Source organism: Haliotis rubra, unplaced genomic scaffold (genome assembly GCF_003918875.1).
Source record: "Haliotis rubra isolate DU_JTF1 unplaced genomic scaffold, ASM391887v1 Scf355, whole genome shotgun sequence".
Classification (NCBI taxonomy): domain Eukaryota; kingdom Metazoa; phylum Mollusca; class Gastropoda; order Lepetellida; family Haliotidae; genus Haliotis; species Haliotis rubra.
In genome coordinates, this window is record NW_025767030.1 from 995,413 (window position 1) to 1,020,406 (window position 24,994).

The 24,994-nt window shown below is 42.7% G+C and overlaps 1 protein-coding gene across 1 annotated transcript in view; it reads left to right on the forward strand.

Moving 5' to 3' along the window:
• The window catches only part of LOC124285216 (protein capicua homolog), a 49,296-nt gene that overhangs the window by 12,553 nt on the left and 11,749 nt on the right, over nucleotides 1-24,994 (forward strand). Inside the window, 9 exon segments of the mRNA XM_046721407.1 lie at nucleotides 14,701-14,886; nucleotides 16,066-16,226; nucleotides 16,935-17,120; nucleotides 17,420-17,573; nucleotides 19,918-20,117; nucleotides 20,427-20,685; nucleotides 21,772-23,554; nucleotides 23,784-23,902; nucleotides 24,193-24,363. Coding sequence (XP_046577363.1) covers nucleotides 14,701-14,886; nucleotides 16,066-16,226; nucleotides 16,935-17,120; nucleotides 17,420-17,573; nucleotides 19,918-20,117; nucleotides 20,427-20,685; nucleotides 21,772-23,554; nucleotides 23,784-23,902; nucleotides 24,193-24,363 — 3,219 coding nt within the window.

Sequence of the window (24,994 nt, forward strand, 5' to 3'; positions counted from 1 at the left end):
AACTAAAGGCATGTGTTAGACTGGGTTCCATGTAGAAAGTTGAAGCAGCCCACAACAAAAAACCACCTGACCCCAAATCACAATATACCTAAAGCACAGCAAATCACAGTTAATTACTTTAATAGATATTTTGGTAATCCTTGTTTGGTGAATGTTAGGCCTCCTGAAGCTTTGTGTTCAAGTCAACGATTCAAGTCATCCATGTACACAAAATGTGTAGCAGGTTTGAGCTCGTGTCAGCCCCTGTCATCTTGAGCAGTTTCAGAGAAGATACTATCAACATGACGGAAGTCTGAAGTGACGTTAGTTTGTGTTATGTTATTATTAAACAAGGAAATGCAAAATGTCAGATTAATGTATTACAAATGCGCACTTGAAATTCTTTTGGAAGTAGAAACAAGAATTGTTCGATTCCTAGTTAAACTTCCTCATGCCTCAGACCTGGTGTGTTTGATTAACATATTTGAAAAATCAAAACACTCTTGTAAACTTGATAAAATCCAATAATTTCAACAATTCATTCTACTCTTTATGAGCAACAAATTCATGTGGGTAATCAACTCTTTTTGAGATTGTGTTTGGTAGCCTTTAATACATTTTACTTGCTTTAGTTACTTTACACTTTATTGATTGAGTAAACGTTAGTTTGTACGAGTGATTGCTAATTAAAACTGCTGATGTACCTTGTTTATCCTGATGTATACACATAATGAGAATCAGACTGACGACAGACATGTCAAGTGTCGCCAGAACTAGGACAAGACATATGGACAGACTTGTCCACACCATACTCCACCTTCATGATGCTAACAGAACCACTGTCTGGTCATGTCTTGGCAGACTCGAAAAGTGCTTTACATTTAGAATGCAGGACTGTGCAGACACCATTGACTGTGTGAAATACAGAAGTCATTTTGAATCAGAATGTGGCCCTTGTTTTCAAATAAAATAAATAAATTCTACAGGAAATAATGCAACAATTGCTGTAAGGTTAAGAGTTTTAGATCTTCATTTATTCCTGTTTATATGCATAATATGACAAGACTCGGGTGAAATTCTGTAATTGTCCCTCTAGATCTGTTATTGATGACTTGTGACCTGTGGCCTTATCAGTCACTGGTGTAAGACTGTTTTCATGTAAGGATGACACAGATATAGGTGGAATTATATAGGTAATTGTCTCTGTTTATGAGCATTGTTTTTATGTTTACTGACTGGTGTGTTCCAGCTGTTCCTCTGTTCTCATTGTTTGTGGTGAGGCGAACTCATGGTCACAAACAGTTTGAGCTGACATCATACACTGGTTGATATCAGTCTTTGTGGGCTTGTTTGTCCTTCGTGGAGCAGTGTTTGATGTACCTTCCATCAATGATGTACCTTCCATCAATGATGTACCTTCCATCAACATCCCCCTGACAATAAAGCTAAAACAAGTTTCTCATCTGTCCATGTTCATCATTTACTGCAATTATGATGATGTGACATGGAGGGTACAGAGTGAGTGAGTGAGGTTAGTTTTACGCCGCACTCAGCAATATTCCTGCTATAAGGCGGCAGACTGTAAATAATTGAGTCTGGACCAGACAATTCAGGGATCAACAGCATGAGCATCGATCTACGACAAGCATGGGTGGTCTACTCCCATTTGTGAGAACTCCCAGTTGTGAGACTCCCAGTTATGAGACAGTGGAGTAGGTAATTAACAACGAAAACACACCATACTCCCCTGTCTGATAGAATGGATTCACCCTAGCTAATTACTGATTTGCTATGTAACTGAATCTTGTGGAGGTAACTTAATGAAACTTTAAATTGAGTAACATACTCATGTAAATGTCTTTAATAATACTAGTAATTGGTTTATTCAATAAAGGGGCCACAGGCCCATTATACAGTTACATGAGTCATATCATGAAAGTGGAAATCTGGAGCGCCATAACACTGTACAAGGTCAATAAATATACACTTAATGGGTTGTACAAGTTTTGTTAAGGTAATTGTTACGTTGTTTGAATGCAAGGAACAAAAACTTCGCTAAACGATTTAAAATACATGTACCTGAATCGTGTGATGTGCAAAGTAATACAAGTTTATCATAAGAAGGATGAGTACAATAGAACTCAGGCAAAATTGTATGTCTGAGATTATAGTAAAAAGGACATTCCAAACATATGTGATATTCTGTCGCAATTACAGGTATAACACAAAATGGACATAATCTAGAATTTCTTGTCAGACTCTTGTTTTTGTCAAATCGTTCATTGCTGCCTCAGGCTCGGATCTAGCGACTCAAACGCCGATATGTATAACATACATTTAATAGACAGTGCATGTTGCTCTTGTGGATATCAACTACCCGTTATAACCTGGATAATTTTCTGAACGGAAACAAAGAATTTACTCCTTGTGTAAACCAGAAAATAGTTGAATCCGTCCGACGATTATATCATCAAGACACAACCTTCAAATTTTCACAGGGAAATACTGAAATTAACTCAACAACCTTCTCGTGATTGAATTATATTTCTACAATAGCTTGTTAGACACACACAACTGTAAGTCTCTAATTATGACTACTAAGAGAATAGTTGAATTTGATGCAATCTGTATATGTTTATATGTACTTAAAAATATATTTATGCAATAGTCAATATCGATGACGTCAAATCCTCCATTTCATTATATATTTTACGTTGCATGGGAGCAGTGTTAACATAAGCAGTAATGCTTCACCAATCCCAATTCATTTTCATAAATAATAATAAAATATGTTTAAACCAAAATGACTTTCAAACTTCATAATAGTCAATAAAAATGTGTTATCATAATTACATATTCTTCTGAATAAATAAAATATTCAATGAACTATTTCTTCTGTGTAAATATAATCTTTGATAATCTACTTCATTAATCAACTCATCAATGAACTATGCCTCATCTGGGTACTGGGCTGGGGTGATCCCACTTTCATTGTAGGGATGTGGAAACACCACCTATGTGCACTGAACCATTAATTAATGTGTCTCACAAGTGGGAGTTCTCACAAATGGGAGTTCTCACAAATGGGAGGACACCAGCATGGGTTACTGAATACCAATTCTAACCTGGATCTTCATGGGTCTGGAGAGTACAGAGCTATATCTTGTGTAATTATGTGGCATGAAGGGTACAGAGCTAGATCAGGGGTAATTATGTGTCCTTGTTAACGTACTTTATACATTACATTTCCAAGATTGTTTTCAAGTAAACACAAAGTTCTAAATCCTCCTCAAACCAAACTGATCGTGGAGACAGTTGAAACACACCCTGGAACTGTGTGTGTGTACATGATGTTGCTGCAGAGGTCATCTGCTTCACTGATGCTGTTGTCACTCAGGTGAATCTGGTGACCATGTGAAACCTGTATCAGATACTACAGGTCTTTACAGCATGAAGTGTTGCAGGCCTACCAAAGAAAACTTTCCCACTGTGCAGAAAAAAGGAGAAAAGACCACATTAATCGTGGAAATAGCAACATAAACATAATACCTCGCTACTGAAACAGTAAAAAAGGCAACTTTAAATCGATAAAACTGCATAAAAAGACGAAGAGCCTGCAACTTCGATTTTGCGCATGCGCTCATGGAAGAGGAAGTCTCGATCGCATGTTGACATTTTCCAGCTTGGACAAAAGTTACATTCCCTTTTTAAGTATTTCTGTTGTGTTATTTGGCATTTATCATCATGATACTTGTGTGCACACTTGTTTAGTTTACTTTCCATTCATATGAAATGACTGACAGCAATTATTCCGACATATTTAATACTTTTTCTACGAGAGGCGATTTATGGTTGCTTGGAAATTGGAAAGAAGCACTGATCGTAATGCGCATGTGCAGTAGAAGTCAAAATTCGCTTATATAAAAATGTTGCAGTTTCATAGTTTTTCGTTGCCGTTTTTACTGTTTCAGTAGCGAGGTATTATGTTTATGTTGCTATTTCCACGATTAATGTGGGCTTTTCTGCATTTGTCTGCACAGTGGGAAAGTTTTCTTTGGTAGGCCTGTGTTGGGTTTGAGGACGACGTGATCTAGGGACACAAGATTGTACAGTTGTACTGTGATGTAGAGACACAAGACTGTACAGTTGTACTGTGATGTAGAGACACAAGACTGTACAGTTGTACTGTGATGTAGAGACACAAGACTGTATAGTTGTACTGTGATGTAGAGACACAAGACTGTACAGTTGTACTGTGATGTAGAGACACAAGACTGTACAGTTGTACTGTGATGTAGAGACACAAGACTGTATAGTTGTACTGTGATGTAGAGGCACAAGACTGTACAGTTGTACTGTGTAGAGACACAAGACTGTACAGTTGTACTGTGATGTAGAGACACAAGAATGTACAGTTGTACTGTGATGTAGAGACACAAGATTGTACAGTTGTACTGTGATGTAGAGACACAAGACTGTACAGTTGTACTGTGATGTAGAGACACAAGACTGTATAGTTGTACTGTGATGTAGAGAAACAAGACTGTATAGTTGTACTGTGATGTAGAGACACAAGAATGTACAGTTGTACTGTATTGTAGAGACACAAGATTGTACAGTTGTACTGTGAGGTACTGTGACTTCAAATGTACATACTTGGCCCTCTGATTTGATGTGAATGTAGTGGAGTGTAAGCAAGGTGGTTGTGGTGGCCCTGCTGGTTGACACTGCTGTTGCTACCTATATCCTGGTCACCACATGGTCTGGTAGACACGCCTGGCAACTGTGTGGCTTCCTCTTCACCTCAACAATGTGGCGTCACTAAACATCATCATAAACAACTGCTGACCATGTTTAATTGGTATAAACACCTGATAACAAGGGTGGCTTAGCGTTATCCCCTTGGTGGCAATTGATCTGAACAGCTGATCACCAGGCAGTGGTTGATTTCAGCAGAGAACATATATCAGTATATGGTCTCTGATTCAGTTAACAGTTAAAACAGAAGGTGTGCCCTTTCGATGTTTACGTTTGAATTACTCTCAGTTTTAATATGCTTCTGGTGTGAATACTGCAAATGTTATTGCTTTTCATTTCTTGAACCCTTTGGGTTAGTCAGTGTCATTGACCTTTAATGTGTACAGTTGTGTAAGGAATGTTAAATCAATGACCAGCATCACTAGGTGATAACTGTCGTACGTTACAGTGATATATTGTCCCATATCACATGGTGGCTGTAGCTGCCACTAATCAATAGCTCGCAGATTACACGTCAATAGCACACTGACATCACTTTCAGCCCATCTCATTGGCTGCTTCTTGCGTCATTCACAAGTATATTTGTATCCTTACATCACCGATGGCATTATCATACCTTTTTCCATAGATTGCAAATGTCTTTCAGGCTCATTCAGTCTTAATTTGTTACTGGACAAAATTTCATGTGCCCAAATCATGTTCAATAAATCTGTTAATTTAAAGAAGTTTATGATTGTTAAAAAACTGATTGTTAGTCAGTTCATGAGTTTAACTCCATAGTTTCATTGCTGCTTGGCAGTACTTGCTTCATTTCAAGTCAGTGCATGCATTTAGGTCTTGTTTTTTAATCCAGTGCACGTCGTTGAATCACTGAATAGTTGCTCAGACATTCATAAACCCCAAATAGGAATATGTAAGTGTATTGTATTACTAATCATTCTATAAACCCCAAATAGGAATATGTAAGTGTATTGTATTACTAATCATTCTATAAAGAATTTATTTTTCTTGCAGTAATTAATTCTCACAGGAGATTTGTACCTTAGTTGTAATTTCACATCGGATGATCAATATGTGTTAGCATTTAGCAGCCTCCCTGTGCTTCAATAATTGTTAGTGATTACCATGGTGATGGCTGCACATGTAACTTGGTGATGTTACTTCAAAGTATTTATTTAAATTCAACTTAACCGAGTGGACACAGTTCAGTTGAAGTAAAGTACTGTTGGAACATTTTCTCTCTTTATCATTCATACACATGTACGTGTCTGTCTTTGTGTTGGCTAGTAATATGTCTGTCTTGATAATTAGGGTTTGGATGATATTTAGGAATGGTTAAAAAGGAAGGAATTGCCATTTATGTGACAATGTCAGATTATGTGTAGTGGTTCATTAGCATTGATTAATTTTTAACAACAGACATTTTTGTGTGGAAAAAACTTTAGGGTTGTTACTGTTGCCATGGTTACAGGGTAATGAAAAAATTGACATTAAATAATAAAATATTGAGTGCTTTTACCATGTTTACTGGTTTTGGTTGGGTTTTTTTTCACTTAGTTTGTGAAAAAAATGTTGCATTACGTGATGAGGGTCATCCTGAAATCTGGCAAGCATTAAGTGATGGTAGTTGTGTTCAGTTCAATCAGTGCATGAAGAACTTCTCACCCCACTCCTGTTATAAATAAACGCTATTTGACAAATAATTTACAAATGGATGACACTGAATGTCTTGAGAAGACCTTTGAATATGACCACACACATACTAATGAACTGCAAGACACAGCATTGTTCATATCATTCACCACAGCCACTGGGGAACTCACAAAGATTAACTACCCAAGGTCTGTTCCTAAGTCAACCGTGTCTAGTCAATTTTTCATTGAAGCAAGGAAGCATGTTGAAGGCTCTGATTCTAGTGGTAGCAAGTGTTGACAAAACATTTTGGAGTAACCGAATGCTGCATCAAAATTTGACAGCAATGTTCTTGTCCCCTGTAAGAAATAGTCCAGGATTTCCATCAGCAGGGCTCCAGATAAGGGCCATATCGGTGTATGTACGAATATAAAATAAGCACGATACGGTAGGAAATAATTTAGAAAACGTAGCAGATACACAACAGCAGTGGTGTATGGTCTTAGAATCATTTACAGACGTATTTGTCTGAAAAAGTATTGTTTTATTGTTTATTGACCTGTTTACACAAGACTAGCAATGTTGTGGTGCATAAACGAAACACAAGATTACTGATACTCCATTAAATTCCATTCAGTACTCTAAATGTACTCTTATTGTTTTCCAGTACTCCTATATTGAAAAAATAAGGAGTACGTACTCCTGATCATGAAAAATTATCTGGAGCCCTGCATCAGCCACACATTTCTTGTGTCCCTGAATGTTGCTAAAACCGTAGAGCTGAACTCATTCATCCGCTCACTCACTAACTGACTAGTCACAAGGCATTGGCGTTGTGTTTATCTTTTACATTGTTAAATCTGTACAAATCCTCAAAATTTGTCACATGCTGAACATCTTAAAGGAAAAATGAAATAAAAATGACATGTTGCTAATGCCATTTTCAAATTAGCTTTGACCTGCAGACAAATATAAGTCCTTCAGCAACCCACTGACCCCTTTTCTAGCACATGCAAATGCCGGGGTTCTTGACCCGCTTGGCCCCAGGTTGGTGCCAGTAATAGTAGGAGATGAGACTCCATCTCACTGGAGTGGGCAGGCCCAGGAGCAGGGCTTGGCAGCCTCATCACATGTATTTATGGATGTCAGATGACGTCTATTTTCTTAAAATATATTTAAGAATGAGGACAGAAAAAGGCTTGTTAAATATGGAACCTGAGCTATAAAGAATGGCTGACGTTTTTGAGTTTATATGACTAGTGTGGATGGCAGCAGCCAGAGGACTGACGTATGATATGATCATCTGTATTGACATTCTAATTGGTTCATTAGATAAGAATAGAAGATATCAAGCGTTATAGACCAGATATTGATGGGGAAATGTTCTGTGGGAAGCAGTGGAACTGTGGAGAAGAGCAGTGTGGTGTCAACTGGCCTGTGTGTTGGCTTGTGTGTGTTGGCCTGTGTGTGTTGGCTTGTGTGTGTTGTCCTGTGTGTGTTGGCCTGTGTGTGTTGGCCTGTGTGTGTTGGCTTGTGTGTGTGTTGGCCTGTGTGTGTTGGCCTGTGTGTGTGTGTTGGCTGTGTGTGTGTGGCCTTGTGCTTGGGCTTGTGTGTGTTGTGTGTGTGTTGGCTTGTGTGTGTTGGCCTGTGTGTGTTGGCCTGTGTGTGTTGGCTGTGTGTGTTGGCCTGTGTGTGTTGGCTTGTGTGTGTTGGCTTGTGTGTGTTGGCCTGTGTGTGTTGGCCTGTGTGTGTTGGCTTGTGTGTGTGTTGGCCTGTGTGTGTTGGCTTGTGTGTGTTGGCTTGTGTGTGTTGGCTTGTGTGTGTTGGCTTGTGTGTGTTGGCTTGTGTGTGTTGGCCTGTGTGTGTTGGCTTGTGTGTGTTGGCCTGTGTGTGTTGCCTGTGTGTGTTGGCTTGTGTGTGTTGGCTTGTGAGTGTTGGCCTGTGTGTGTTGGCTTGTGAGTGTTGGCTTGTGTGTGTTGGCCTGTGTGTGTTGGCTTGTGTGTGTTGGCCTGTGTGTGCAGAATGTGTAGTGAGGCTACTGATAGGGGAAACTGGTTCTCATAAAAAGTGTAAAAAAAGTCATAAACATACAAATAAAACATTTTTTGCAATGTCCATAAACACTGTATTGTGCAAGTTAAACATATGATCCCAATCTTGTTCAAATCAAATAAAGGTCATTTATGACTGATTTATCAAATGACCTAACAGTCAGTGTGTAGTATATGAAAACATCAGTTGTTACCAAACCAAATCTGAACTAGCTGTCCTCATGATTCATACTGACTCCTGTGTGTACTGTGTGTAAGATCTAATGTGTGTGAGATGTGTGTGTGTGAGAGAGAGAGAGAGAGAGAGAGAGAGAGAGAGAGAGAGAGAGAGAGAGAGGCTGCTGTACCAATATTTCAGACAGTGATGATTGTGTGTATGTTGTGTGCTGTGTAGTGTGTCTGTGTGTGGTGTGCCATTTCTCTTGTGTGTACCTAAGTAGTTTCACTCCTAGAGTAAGTTCCACACATAGGAATCTACCCCTGACCATAGCAGGAAGTCAGTGTTGCTGACACTGATGTGAGGTGGTCATAGAGTTGACTGTCACATTGTGGTGTACTCAAACCTGCTTGTCATCAACACTGGTGAAATATCATATACATCTGCGACAAGTGCAGACTGGAGCCATGGCTTCTGTGTCCTCATGAGGACAACACCTGGCTGTGGAGTGAGGAGTGTACCTGGATGTTCCTCCAAGTGGTCCCCTGTCCATTAACTGTCCCCACATGCAATCCCTATAAGATGAAGCTCTGTTGCCAGCCATTCTCAGTTTCCTCTCTTGGTGACTGGAATAAAATAAATAGAACCTGTAGACACCCTCAGGCCCAGACAGAAAGACATGGATTGGCTTGGGTTGTTGCTGTGCTTGTTGGGGTGCCATCCATGAAGTCACCAGGGGGTGTGTGTGTGGGTGATCCTCTTTTTTGTGGGGTGATCCTTCTCTGTTGGGTGATCCTTTTTTGATTGAGTAATCCTTATCTATTGGGTGATCGCTCCCTACTGGTAAATCCTTCTCTGTTGGATGATCTTTCCCTGTTGAGTGACCATGTGCATGAGGTTGGATAGTGCTCCACCTGAGAAGAGAGGGTGGCCCACCCTTCATCTGAGGGATGGGAGACAATCATATACAAAGAACACGATGTATGTTTGCCTAATAAACCCCCTCCCAACTATGTACATGTAATCTTAGAAAGATGAATAGACCTAGAGCTAATTCAGTTCATGTGGGGTTACCTAAATTATATGAATTATGGTCTTTTGAGGATTGCACTTTCGGTGCTAAATGTAATGGAACTTGGTCTAGCCCAGATGCAGTGAGTTTTCCCTTGATAAACTAGGTTAACCTGATGCATTGTGTGCATATTCAGCTGATCATACCCTCAACTACAATATGTGTGTCCATGTTATATTCAGCTGATCATACCCTCAACTACAATACGTGTGTCCATGTTATATTCCAGCTGATCATACCCTCAACTACAATACGTGTGTCCATGTTATATTCAGCTGATCATACCCTCAATGACAATATGTGTGTCACAGTTGTGTTCCTCTTCTCTCCAGCGATAAATGATTTTTATTCAGTCTAAATATATTCATTTTGAATGTATGGTACTTGTCACGATACAGCTGAAATATTGCTGGTGTGGTTCAGTTTGAACTCACTCACTCACGGCACCACCACAGACTAGGCATCATTTATGTCTGTAGCACCTGTCTGCAATGAGAATAGTTGTGATTAAACCCTAGTATGGTATATTTATCACCAGAGGCTTGAATAACTGCTGTCACCATGTTTCTAGACATGAATTAAGTCACAAGTTTACTGAAACATCAATTCATGAATCCATATTGTGAACAGGTTAAATAACTGGACGCTACTGTTCATATAATGTAATAAAGGAATTTTAGTTTTCAAGTTATGTTTTGACAAATTGAACTCTCCCTGAACCTGCTTTCATCATGGCCAGTCTCCCTCCGGCCTACAGACCACCACCCAGTATTGTATGTGTCAATGTACAGTTATAAATACACTACTACCTGACTGCCATCCCTGGCCAGGTGTTGAATGTACATAGTCGTGATCACTCAAGTTGCTATGCTATTTATAGATCTGACCTGCCGAAAAGCCCATATCCAGTATAGAGCTGATGAAAGCTTTTAGGCTGATATTGCTGTGAAAGTGGCAAATGAATAATTATAATTTAGTAATAAGTTGTTTGAGAGGCATTCAGAAGTTAGAGTACTAAGACAGGATGAGGTACATGGATGAACAACTTCTTTATTATGACATTGCTCCAAACTGTAAGAGAAAACTTGTACATCCAGATATCTTTCCCTTCATTACATTTGGTTCTATATTCCCAGCTCTGCACATGGCTATTTGCTCTCTACCAACACCTTATATTTTGATTTGTTTTCTTGCTTTCAGTTTTAGTAGATCTGAGTCATAGATATACAGGCTGTTATTGACTACAATTATTAGGAAATTGATCTTGATGTAGCTGTTGAATTAGTCTGTCATACAGACCCTGAAGCAAATATATCCAAGAAAGCCCACGCAAGTCTAGAAAAAGTGGCAAGTCTAGATTTCCTCTGAAAATGAAGAAAGTCTCAGGGCTCATTTTCATTATATATTATTATTTTTTTACTATGAATTTTTTTTCAGTAAAATATGTTCATTTCAGAGACACGTTGTTAGTCTACTGTTGAATATGTTAATGTGGTATTAACAGTTTGATCCAATTTGATATTTCCAAGATTTCTAAGATTCTAATTGAATTATGTTGCAACATCTTGTCTGTGATATTGAAAAAATATTTTGAATGGTGGTTGTTGTGACTACAATTTATTAGAACATGTAAATACATTGAGTCATTAGACATAACTGCAGGTACATTACTATAATTATAGGTGTCTAACAATAGTAATGTAACATTTACTAGTTGGAGTTACGATACTATGGAGATGGTTGTCAGTGCAGAGCTGGGTTACCAGCTACTTAACTGCATCAAATGAAATTTAGGACCCAACTTGCAGGTTTGAAACATTGTTGGGAGTGAGTCTGAATTATGGACTTATTACAACAGCCTCTGAACAGCATGTGGGCTGTATGTCTTTTGCACCATGTTACTTCACTGGAACATATGATAGGCATTGAAAGCTTGTAACACAACATAAACAGCCCTGAGGAAAACTAAACAAGCCATATGACGTTTACACTGCTCGTCATGGTATCATCGAGCTCAGTGTGGCAAATGATAGTGCAGGGTTTTATGCGACACAGATGTGCGTCCAGTATGCCCAAATGTACAGAATGGATGCAGAAAACCTTAAATCTCGCATCCAGAGACACATACAAAAATACCGAGAGTGTACCTACAGCAAATCAACAGTAGTTATCTGTGTGTGTTATTTCCCCCCATCAGTCATGACCCGTGACTGTCCACGTGACCACTGATTCATTCCAGACACTACACTACTGTAGTACACTATTTCAGTCCTTTACAGGACTCTCATCATTACCAGCAAGCCGCCGCCATATATAGCTGGAATATTGCTGAGTGCGGCGTAAAACTAAACTCACTCACTCATTACCAGCAAGCCATCGCCATGTAGCTGGAATATTGCTGAGTGCGGCGTAAAACTAAACTCACTCACTCATTACCCGCAAGGACCTGTTAGATTTATTGACGAGGGTCCCCTGGCCCCCCACTGTTGTAAGGCCCTGTAAAGACCCACTGTCCATGACTGAGGGGCGGTGGGGTAGCCTAATTTGTTCAAGTGTCTGCTCGTTACACTGATGACCCTGGTTCGATTCCCCACATAGGTACAATGAGTGAAGGCCATTTCTGGTGTCCCCTGCCATGATATTGCTGGAATATTGCTCAAAGGGGCGTAAAACCAAACTGACTCACTCGCTCCATGGCTGAAAAAGACCTGCTTTTCTGTAAACATTAGCATTAGTGGAGATGTGTGTCTGATTTGCCAACCTCTAACTGACCAATCAGGATTCAAATTAATGTCCAAATTCCTTGTAGAATGATGTGTCCAAATTCCTTGTAGAATGATGATGTGTCCAAATTCCTCTTAGAATGATTATGTGTCCAAATTCCTCATAGAATGATGTTGTGCCCAAATTCCTTGTAGTATGATGTGTCCAAATTCCTTGTAGAATGATGTGCCCAAATTCCTTGTAGAATGATGTGCCCAAATTGTAGAATGATGTGTCCAAATTCCTTGTAGAATGATGCCGTGTTCATCACGTACATGAAGGTGGGGTAGGACTGTTTGGACTGTAGACAGGGGAAGGTTTGTCCTGGCTGACACTGGTTGTAGGCCATGGAACAGTCAGTACATTGTTAGGGCCGGGTTTGTTCCGTATGGCTGTGAAGGTGCTTGTCATGCTGCTGGAGGAAACACTTGAGGCCATACTGGTAGGATGATACTCTCCACTGCAGTGCTCAGAATAGCTACATTAACTGCGTCATTCCCTCTGAACCCGTCCCAATTACCACTAGTATGACTTTAGATTGGATTTCACTGGGAAGTTTGAATACATAGAGATGGCTGTTGAGGCTCCAAGCTTCATGGCAAGTTGATTTGAAATGTAATAAAGTGACTTTATCTTTGGCTGGTATGTGGAGTTGTTTACAATACTGACCAGGTTCACATGTGTGTAATGACTGCAAGGCTGGGACACACTTCTACAAGGCTGTCATCACACTCTGGGTGGCAGAAAACATATAATTTGGTGACGTGTAGCTAATGAAAGATGAAATGGATGGTTCATTTACACGTTTCTTCTACAAACTATCATAATGGTTGGTAGAACTGCAGTGCAACCAAATTATAATGCCCTAATGTCTCCATGGCCAGGTGTTTCAGTTGAATGCCAGACATGAATGTTTATTAGCTTATCTGTATTGAGCACAACGATCGTAAAAATTAGAGTTTCTCGTCAGCCACCCATGCTTGTTGTAAGAAGCAACTGATGGGATGGTCTGACTAGATGACTTGGTTAATGGTGCAGACAGATGCTCATGATGTCAATCACTAGACTGTCTGTTCAGAGTCGGTTATTTACACACCGCCTTCATAAAGCTGGAATATTGCTGACCGCCTTCATAAAGCTGGAATATTGCTGACCGCCTTCATAAAGCTGGAATATTGCTGACCGCCTTCATAAAGCTGGAATATTGCTGACCGCCTTCATAAAGCTGGAATATTGCTGACCGCCTTCATAAAGCTGGAATATTGCTGACTGCAACAAACACACAAACAGACATGCAAACAAATCATTGAGTACGGCGTGTACATGTCTGCATAGACTATAGCCTGGCCAAACACAAAAGTTCAATAGTATCTTGAAACAAATCTGTTATGTTCATATACTGTTCCTGAAAGCAGTGCTTGCATAAGTAAAGAATGAGAATTATCATGTGGAGACAACAGTGCCTTCACAGATGTCCTCAGTTGAACCAGTTGAGGTCTTTGTTGTAGCGTGTAATAAACATTAATGGTTGTGGAGACAACAGTGCCTTCACACATGGCCTCAGTTGAACCAGTTGAGGTCTTTGTTGTAGCGTGTAGTAAACATTAATGGTTGTGGAGACAACAGTGCCTTCACACATGGCCTCAGTTGAACCAGTTGAGGTCTTTGTTGTAGCTTGTAGTAAACATTAATGGTTGTGGAGATATTTGCAATTTGTATTTTTGTGAAAACTATTTGAAGTAATGTTTCAGATGGCAGAAACATTTTACGTACATTGGTGAAATAATAGCTATATTATATAGGATTTATTAGGAGTATTGTAGTAAGTGCTGACTTCACTGTGATCATCTCCCTCTAGCTGGCTGATTGTGTCAGCTTGACAACATCCATGCTACTTGTGTATGTACTTCAAGAGGGGAACTGGATGGCCTAGCTAATGTTTCTCCCAGGCCGGGGTCTGATGGCCTCAAACTGAATTTGACAGAGACATGATTTAGCATGAAGAGGAGTTTTTATAATTTTATCATCTTTTTATAGGAGACTTCGTCTTTACCTGTGTCTTTACCAAAACTGAAAAAAACCTCTCTAGTATATTTTCATGATTTCAGCACATTTTGATACTTTTGTAAAGTTATTAAAACAAAACAATGAAATGTCAATATCTTTAATGTGCACTAATGTCTACTGTAGAATAGCACAATGACATTCAACTCCGATATAGAAGCAATATTTCATGGTTCTCAGTATTTCAATTTTCATGGCAAATAACTTCTTTTTTTATCTTTCAGCATCTCGGAATGAGATCCGTGTATACCCTTGGCACTCACTCGTTCCTTTTCTGACCAATACGGGACCAGCTGTTCCAGCAACCCCCCCCAATGGAGCAAGTCACTCACCCCCTCAGCCAGCCACTCCACCCCCTGTTGTCAGCAAACAGGAACCTCCTCAAACAACGCAAGGAGTCGGGGAAACTTGTGAGTAATTCACTTGATTATCTCTTTTATTGTCAGCTACATAGCTGCTCAGGATGTTGAGATGGTAGAAAGTAGAGATGGGTATCTCAAGACAAGTACCTGATAATACCTGAGAATTGTTGAAGTGATCTTTTTTGGTCAGTATTGGTCAGTGCTGCTCGTGCTGATTGTATTCAGTGAGACCGGACCAGTGGTCCGTGATGCTGGTGTTGATTGTATTCAGTGAGACCTGATCAGTGGTCCGTGGTGCTGGTGTTGATTGTATTCAGTGAGACCTGATCAGTGGTCCGTGGTGCTGGTGCTGATTGTATTCAGTGAGACCGGATCAGTGCTGCTGGTGCTGATTGTATTCAGTGAGACCGGATCAGTGGTCCATGCTGCTGGTGCCGATTGTATTCAGTGAGACCGGATCAGTGGTCAGTGATGCCTGTCCCTAATTCCTGTCTGACGCCGGTCATGGATGCTGGTCGGTGAGGCTCGGTCACCTGCAAAGCGAAATCAAACATCCTGCTCAGTGCTACAACCGGGGCGGTATGGTAGCCTAGTAGTTAAAGCGTTCGCTCATCACGCCAAAGACCCGGGTTCGAATCCCCACATGGGTACAACGTGTGAAGCCTATTTCTGGTGTCCCCCGCCGTGATATTGCTGGAAGATTGCTAAAAGTGGCGTAAAACCATACTCAGTCAGTCAGTCAGTGCTACAACCAAGCAATTTCTTTGATTAGCCATTGAGCAATATCCTTGAATTGTTTGCTTCCATAGCTTTGCCTTCAAGTCAAAGTACACTGTTCTTTCATTTTATTGAAATGTAAGTACAGTCCTTGACATGCCTGGCGGACCACATCCCTAATACTGCTGCATCCACCAAGCAGCAGAAATAAGTCCTCCTGTCTCAGTACTCACATGCCAGGCGGACCACATCCCTAATACTGCTGCATCCACCAAGCAGCAGAAATAAGTCCTCCTGTCTCAGGACTCACAAATATGTCTCCACCAAGCAGCAGAAATAAGTCCTCTCCTTCTTGACTTTCATTCCGAAGACCATTTTGATCCATTAGACAGCTTCCATTAGAAGCAGAAAGTGTGTTTATTGTACTCCTGGCAAGTATCCAATAGCAACAGTAAGTATTTGTTGTGGGTATATGACTGAAATTGTATACTGTCCACACTTTGCTTCCAGCTTTCAAGGTGGATGATGACATTGATGAGGATGATGACGATGTATTTGAACCTGCACCAACTGATTCACCAAAGAAGTCGAATGCCAGGTCCCCAACCAAGAGGCGAACACAGTCCCTGAGTGCTCTGAAGGACAAGGAGGAGCCGCGGAGCCCACGCAAGGTAGGTGTACACAACATTTCCCCCAAAGAAGGAAACGAAACCTAATTGTAGTTTCTGGACTGGACTGAGTATGTTGTTTCTATGGACAAAACACCAAGGTTTGTGACAGCCATGTTTGAGAAAGTATGCTTCAACTGAAGGTAATAAGAATATCCTGATATTGTTGGGCAAGGACTTAAATGTTTCTTCAAATCATGCCCAGAGTTTTTCTCAAGCTTTGTTCATGATTACAGAATTGACTGATGAAATCTAAACAATCAGAAAATATGTAAAAAATGTCTGAAAATTAGAGTCATGAACCAAAACAAAAGGAATGATAGAATGTATCACATGCATTGTGGCTAATCTCTCTCCACTGCACTTGCCTGTCACACAAAGATGGGGGCGGTGGGGTAGCCTAGTGGTTAAAGCGTCCGCTCGTCACGCCGAAGGCCCGGGTTCGAATCCCCACATTGGCACAATGTGTTAAGCCCATTTCTGGTGTCCCCCGCCGTGATATTGCTGGAATATTGCTAAAAGCGGCGTAAAGCCATACTCACTCACTCACTCACACAAAGATGACCAACCCTCACAACTTAAGGCCAGGTAGAATTGTTTGATTAGTATTGAGTCAGCTAATCAGATTTTTATTCCCACATACCCAGGCTAATATCAGTAAACCATGAAATGTGTAGAATGTAACCTCACTGTATGCATCCTTGTGTCCAGTCTCGGGACAAAGACCACATCCGCCGGCCGATGAATGCCTTCATGATCTTCAGCAAGCGGCATCGAGCTCTGGTTCACCAGCGCCATCCTAACCAGGACAACCGCACAGTCAGCAAGATCCTCGGGGAGTGGTGGTATGCCCTCGGGCCCAAGGAGAAGCAGAAGTATCATGATCTTGCATCACAGGTAGGCACTCTCACCGTGATTACGGGGAATAGAAGAAATTTGTTACTTTGTAACAAAGAAGTTTGTTACAGGGCCCTGTCATTCTCACTACTGATTCTGGCCATGTTCATTGGAGACTGGTGTAGTTGGAACGTTTGAGTAAAGGTCTTGTGTGGATTTGTGTGTACAATTTGCTGATGCAATTGGTTGTGCTTCAGCAACACCAAATGTTTCAAGCAGGTGACTGAACACAAAATCTTTGGTTGGAGGATATTCATCATCCCATTTAAAAGTAGTCACCATTATGTTGTGTTTTCCAGGTGAAAGAGGCCCACTTCAAGGCCCATCCTGACTGGAAGTGGTGTTCCAAAGACAGAAAGCGGTCAAGTACAATTGCAGCAACATTGAAGCAAAGGGGAGGTAACCGACGTCTGAGTTCAACTGATGACCTGTCTGAAGCAGTTGGGGACATAGGTGAATATTGGAATTTGTGTCCTGGGGAATGATTGTTGGTAACTGTAATGGAATAAGAGATCATATGTTCCACAGTAAGCCAGTTGATGATACCATATTGTACATCAATCACTTAACTACAATATTGTATTCGTGAATAATTATTCGTATTTGTTACCCAATATTCATGATACGTATCATATTCACCACATAGTGTATTCATTGCAGCCCTAGTGTACAGCTGTGTGGGTGTAGTGTGTACAGGTGTGTGTGGGTGTAGTGTGTACAGGTGGGTGTAGTGTGTACAGGTGTATGTGGGGGGGGTAGCGTGTACAGCTGTATGTGGGGGAAGTGTGTACAGCTGTATGTGGGGCAGTGTGTACAGCTGTATGTGGGTGCAGTGTGTACAGGTGTATGTGGGTGTAGTGTACAGGTGTACAGCTGTAGTGTGTACAGCTGTATGTGGGTGTAGTGTGTACAGCTGTATGTGAGTGGAATGTGTACAGCTGTATGTGGGTGTAGTGTACAGGTATATGTGGGTGTAGTGTGTACAGGTGTATGTGGGTGTAGTGTGTACAGGTGTGTGGGTGTGGGTGTCTACAGGTGTGTGGGTGAGTGTAGTGTGTATGTGGGGGAGTGTGTATGTGGGGGTAGTGTGTATAGGTGTATGTGGGGGTGTAGTGTGTGTGTATGTGGGGTGTAACATGTGTGCAGCTGTATGTGGGGGTACTGTGTGCAGCTGTATGTGGGTGTAGCTTGTACAGCTGTATGTGGGTGTAGCATTACAGCTGTATGTGAAGTAGTGTGTACAGCTGTATGTGATAGTGTACAGCTGTGGGTGTAGCTACAGCTGTATGTGGTGTAGCATGTACAGCTGTATGTGGGTGTAGCATGTACAGCTGTATGTGGGTGTAGTGCGTACAGCTGTATGTGGGTGTAGCAATGTACAGCTGTATGTGGGTGTAAATGCACAGCTGTATGTGGGTGTAGCATGTACAGCTGTATGTGGGTGTAGTGTACAGCTGTATGTGGGTGTAGCGTGTACAGCTGTATGTGGGTGTAAAGTACAGGCTGTACAGCTGTATGTGGGTGTAAGCATGTACAGCTGTATGTGGGTGTGCATGGTATGTGGGGTAGCATGTACAGCTGTATGTGGAGTGTCAGCTGTATGTGGGTGTAGCGCGTAGCTGTATGTGGGGTGTGAGTGTGTACAGCTGTATGTGGGTGTAGCGTGTACAGCTGTATGTGGGTGTAGCATGTACAGCTGTATGTGGGTGTAGCATGTACAGCTGTATGTGGGTGTAGCATGTACAGCTGTATGTGGGTAGCATGTACAGCTGTATGTGGGTGTAGCGTGTACAGCTGTATGTGGGTGTAGCGTGTACAGCTGTATGTGGGTGTAGTGTGTACAGCTGTATGTGGGTGTAGCATGTACAGCTGTATGTGGGTGTAGCATGTACAGCTGTATGTGGGTGTTAGGGTACAGTATGTGCAGTGTAAGTACAGCTGTATGTGGGTGTAGCGTGTACAGCTGTATGTGTGGTGTACAGTACAGCGTAAGTACAGCTGTATGTGGGTGTAATAGCGTGTACAGCTGTATGTGGGTGTAGTGTGTACAGCTGTATGTGGGTGTAGCGTGTACAGCTGTATGTGGGTGTAGCGTGTACAGCTGTATGTGGGTGTAGCGTGTACAGCTGTATGTGTGGGTGTAAGCGTGTACAGCTGTATGTGGTGTAGCATGTAAGCGCAGTATAGCGTGTACAGCTGTATGTGGGTGTAGCTTGTATGTGGGTGTAGCATGTATGCTGGGTGTAGATAGCATGTACAGCTGTATGTGGGTGTAGCGCGTGTACAGCTGTATGTGGGTGTAGCGTGTACAGCTGTATGTGGGCGTAGTGTGTACAACTTTATGTGGGGTAGTGTGTGTACAGCTGTGTGTGAATGCTGTGTACAACTTTTGGTGGGGGTAGTGTGTACAGTTGTAGGTGTGGGTATGGTGTACAGTTGCATTTGGGGTTAGTGTGTACAGCTGTGTGTGGATGCTGTGTACAACTTTTGTGGGGGTAGTGTGTACAGTTGTAGGTGTGGGTATGGTGTACAGTTGCATTTGGGGTTAGTGTGTACAGCTGTGTGTGGATGCTGTGTACAACTTTTGGTGGGGGTAGTGTGTACAGTTGTAGGTGTGGGTATGGTGTACAGTTGCATTTGGGGTTAGTGTGTACAGCTGTGTGTGGATGCTGTGTACAACTTTTGGTGGGGGTAGTGTGTACAGTTGTAGGTGTGGGTATGGTGTACAGTTGCATTTGGGGTTAGTGTGTACAGCTGTGTGTGGATGCTGTGTACAGCTGTCTGGTGTGTCCTGCAGATGACAAGCTGGACCCAGAGGTGCTGGACCTGGAGGAGCTCGATGCAGTCAGCAGTCTGGAACCTGAGTCCTCCATGCCTCTTCCCCAAGGAGCCATCAGCAGCTTAATGAAACAGAGATCTCTCAGCTTCTCAGCTGTGCCACAGGACGAGGTCCGTGGCTTCCTGCCTCCTACCTGCAAGTCCTACCAGCAGCCAGAGGTCAGTGTTCACGCTAGGACAAAATTCTCCATGTTTGTGTTTTATGTGACTAGAATGATGATTGATTGGCCACAGATGCCTCTGAGAATCACAAATTGCTTAAGAATGTTAGGGTCTTTAATGTAAGGATTAAAAATGAAAACGATTTGAAGAAGGGTTGCCCCAAGTTATGACGTTGACAAATATCAACCAGGCTTCATCACACATTCTGAAGAATAATGACAATGTTATTTTGATTCCCATGGCTAAAAAAGAACATCTGAAGAACAACACAAATGAAATAAATGTGTTCCTTCCATGTTTCTGCAGACCATGGCAGTGGAATCGGGGGGCATCTCAGTGGGCAGACCACATCAGCTGTACCAGCAACCAGGCTCTTCCAGCAAACCCCCTCGCACCACTGTACCATTTCATGATGGCCCTTCCACACACACCTCGCAGCCATCCCAGATGACCCAGCAGCATTACAACTTCACGCAGGAACAGGTGCGGCAGTTTCATCGCAGCCTGGGCTCAAAGGGGGATGATGATGACAGCGATGATGAGAAGATGGTTATATGTGAGGACGGTAAGAAACTTTTCTTTCCATTTTGAATCTTGGCAGGATGAAGTGTTGACTGAATAATGTTGCTGAACATAAGTACACTGTTTTTGCCCTACAACTGTACACATTACCAGAATCAGATTTGAAATGGAAACAGATGCCGGTGATCCACAGCTTGTTTATTTCTGTATCTATATGTAACACTGGATTTTTGTTAGAACGATCTGGATTTTAGAAGGTTTACAAAGTACAGCTGAACCACATTTTTGCAGTGTCTTGTCATGCAGTTAGTTCTAAAGTGTGATCATGTATGTGTATTGTCGGGAGACAACATGAACAGCAAAATTAAAAATCATTGTTTGGAGTAATACTCTTAAAGCAAAATGTTACCGCTGTACATGGTATAATGAATCATGTTGCATTGGGATTTTGTTGTGAAGGTCCCCAATTAATACATGGTATTGGAGACAACGTAATTCCCATGGTCCCGTTTCACAACGCGATCGTAGTGCTAAGGTGATTGTAACTCCCATACTTTAACATATACTTACGACTGTCGTAGCGCTAAGGTGATCTTAACTCCCATACTTTAACATAGACTTACGACTGTCGTAGCGCTAAGGTGATCTTAACTCCCATACTTTAACATAGACTTACGACTGTCGTAGCTCTAAGGTGATCTTAACTCCCATACTTTAACATATACTAACGACTGTCGTAGCTCTAAGGTGATCTTAACTCCCATACTTTAACATAGACTTACGACTGTCATAGTGCTAAGGTGATCTTAACTCCCATACTTTAACATATACTTACGACTGTCGTAGCGCTAAGGTGATCTTAACTCCCATACTTTAACATAGACTTACGACTGTCATAGTGCTAAGGTGATCGTAACTCCCATACCTTAACATAGCCTTACGACTGTCGTAGCGCTAAGGTGATTGTAACTCCCATACTTTAACATAGATTTACGACAGTTGCTACGATCGCTTTGTGAAACGGGCCCCAGAAGATTATTTCTATTTTGCTTTGCTGTGCTGAGGATACTGGTATAAGCTGATGATTGCTTGATCTCTGAATCTTACAAGCTGTTTTCTGTGTGCCCAGAAGGTGGCGGCAATGCTGGTGGTGAGATGGGCGGAATTGACCTCAACTGTAAGGAGCATGTGTCTGACAGCGAGACAGACAGTCAGACAGAGGAAGACACACTCATCGAGAACAAGGCCTTCCCCCAACAGCGCTTCTCCCCAGTCATGAAGAACATCACCCCTGCAGACATTGCTTACCGTCCCAAACCCATCCGTCGCATGCCCGATCCTCAGATGGAGATGGATGTGAGCTTCCCCATCAACAAGCAGCTGGCTGAAGGGCTGCTTATGCCAAGACCCTCAAGCACAGGCTCCAGCTTTCAGCCAAAGGGAGCCGTGTTTAAAGCCAAGTCTCGTGATGGCCGACTTATGTCGGCCAGTTCTCTGGACATACTCACTGAAGCCCGTGAGGACGACGGGGGCATGTACAGCTCTAGTTCGCGTATGCCTGGCACACAGCAGCAGACTGTCAAGCTTGGTCAGATGAAAATCCACAACATCACCATGACCCAGGACAAGCAGCAGCTGATTGTGTCCTCCAACATGCAGACCACTCTCGGCAAGCAGAACGGGCGGGGTCCAGTGATGGGGAAGATGACGCAGAAGTCCCGAGCTGCGAAACCCGTGCCTCAGAGTCCTCTTTCATATTCTCCAAGCCAGGCATCTCCCGTGTCCTCACATCATGCCACACGGCCGCCCATGGCCAGTACTGTCCAGTTTCCCTCCACACCGCAGGTGATGGTAACTCATGCAGGGCATGTTGGTGGAAGTGTGGCACCAACCTTTTCCACAACGGACAAACCCATCACAACTCCCATCCCCATTGCCTCAAAGCCTATTCACAATCTACCGCAGACAACATCATCTAAAACTGCCTCTGTTAACAATGTATGTATCCCCCAACAGACTCTCTTGACCAGCAACAATTCTAATGGCAGCATGAAAAACGTGAGCACAATTCTGTTACAGAGCATTCCAAGCAGCCCCTATGGTATGACAATTCTCAACTCCCCAGCTGTTAGTGCTGTCACAGCAAATAAACTCAACAATAGTGCTAGTGTGCAGACTTCGGTCAACTCAGGTGGATATGTTACAACATTACGCAACATCGCGCCTCCCCAGAGCGTGCAGCAGCAGCCGCAGCAGCAAGTGCAGAACCTGGCCTCTCCAGCGTTGCTGACTAATGTGGTACTGAAGACGAACCAGTCAAGTCCTGGCACTGCCACCATGGCCATCCAGCAGCCCCAGACACCCACACAGCCCACCCTGCAACCCACGCACGTCCAGTACATCCTACCGTCAGTCCGAGTCCAGCCTGCTCCCCTTGGGGGCAAGGTACAGAATGTTCTGCAGATGGCGCTGCCAGGAGGTGCTGTGCAGCAGAACATTGTTGCTGTGGCCAGCAATAATGTGGCCCAGCCTGCACAGGTTCAGACCAGTAACTTCCAGATCAGCACAGCACCTGGAGGACTTCGAATGACAAACTCTCCTCAAAACAAGATGTTGCCACAGCAACAAACACAGACTTTGATGGCAGCACCCAAACAGCACCCTCAGCAAACAAAGGCTGTTGCCATGGTTACACAACTCGTGACTGTGAATCCGTCGCCAGCAGTGCTGGCCACATCCCCGCATCACGTACAGCTGGGTCAGCCCGTAGTGTCCCTCACTGTGCCACATCCCTCGGTGCAGCATCAGATGCAGCCCACACAGTCGCAGAGTGTCATATCACAACAACTACAGCAACAGCAACAGCAGCAGCAGCAGCAACAACAGCGTATTCTCTTGCCTTCTACACAGAAGTGAGTAAATTCCAAACTTCAATAAAAATGTCGAGCATGTTGATGCGGTAAAGTGTTGCCCATAAAGTTACTGAGTATAACATGCACAAGGAACAGCATAAGCAGACATTTGTTATCAGGATGATAATATTTTAAATAAATACAAAACATATTTTCAAATTTTCCAAATCAAATCTTGACACTTTTGTGTAATGTTGCTGTTATCAGGTCATCTTTGATTTCCTTCCAGAATTGCGTACGTCCAGCAAGGGACGGGCCTAGCCGTGCCTGTGGCAACAACTCCCCCAGGAAACAAAACTGAGGTGTCCCATGCGTACATCCCTGCCTATGTTGGCTCTGTGCCTCAAGGTAGGTCACAACACTTGACCGAAACCCACACCAGCCAAGTAATTTGTGACCTCTGCAATCATTGATAGTTCAGATGGGAAGTAGTGAAATAAACGTTAACCCCCATGTTGTTAGGTCTGGTGGATACAGCTTGCTTCCTGCTTTCTTTCCAGCTGTGACCTTTCTCATTTGGCAAGGCCAACACATTGTGTGTCCGAGGTTTAGGAGCCTCTAAAGCATACTTCTCAACAAATGTTTAGTTACCTTCCCTTCCTATAATTCTTAAAGAAATGGTCTGGTTTCGCCAACAGTGAACCAGAGCACCGTACAACAGGTCCTGATTCAACCACAAGCAGTCCGATCTCCATCACTGGCCACCAGTCCAGCACCTGCTGCCCAGCCAAACATTGCCCCCAAACCTCAGCTGTCTGCGCACAAGACACAGCAGAGCCCACCACAGGCTCAGAGTCCCATGTATTACGGTATGTAGACCAAGTGACTCGGGTGTCATGTCATGTAGACCTAGTGACTCGGGTGTCATGTCATGTAGACCTAGTGACTCGGGTGTCATGTCATGTAGACCTAGTGACTCGGGTGTCATGTCATGTAGACCTAGTGACTCGGGTGTCATGTCATGTAGACCTAGTGCCATGTGTGTCATGTCATGTAGACCTAGTGACTCGGGGGTCATGTCATGTAGACCTTCTGATTTGGGTGTCATGTCATGTAGACCTTCTGACTCGGGTGTCATGTCATGTAGACCTGATTCGGGTGTCATGTCATGTAGACCTAGTGACTCGGGTGTCATGTCATGTAGACCAAGTGCCATGGGTGTCATGTCATGTAGACCTAGTGACTCGGGTGTCATGTCATGTAGACCAAGTGCCATGGGTGTCATGTCATGTAGACCTTCTGATTCGGGGGTCATGTCATGTAGACCTTCTGATTCGGGTGTCATGTCATGTAGACCTAGTGACTCGGGTGTCATGTCATGTAGACCTAGTGACTCGGATGTCATGTAGACCTTCTGATTCGGGTGTCATGTCATGTAGACCTTCTGATTCGGGTGTCATGTCATGTAGACCTGATTCGGGGGTCATGTCATGTAGACCT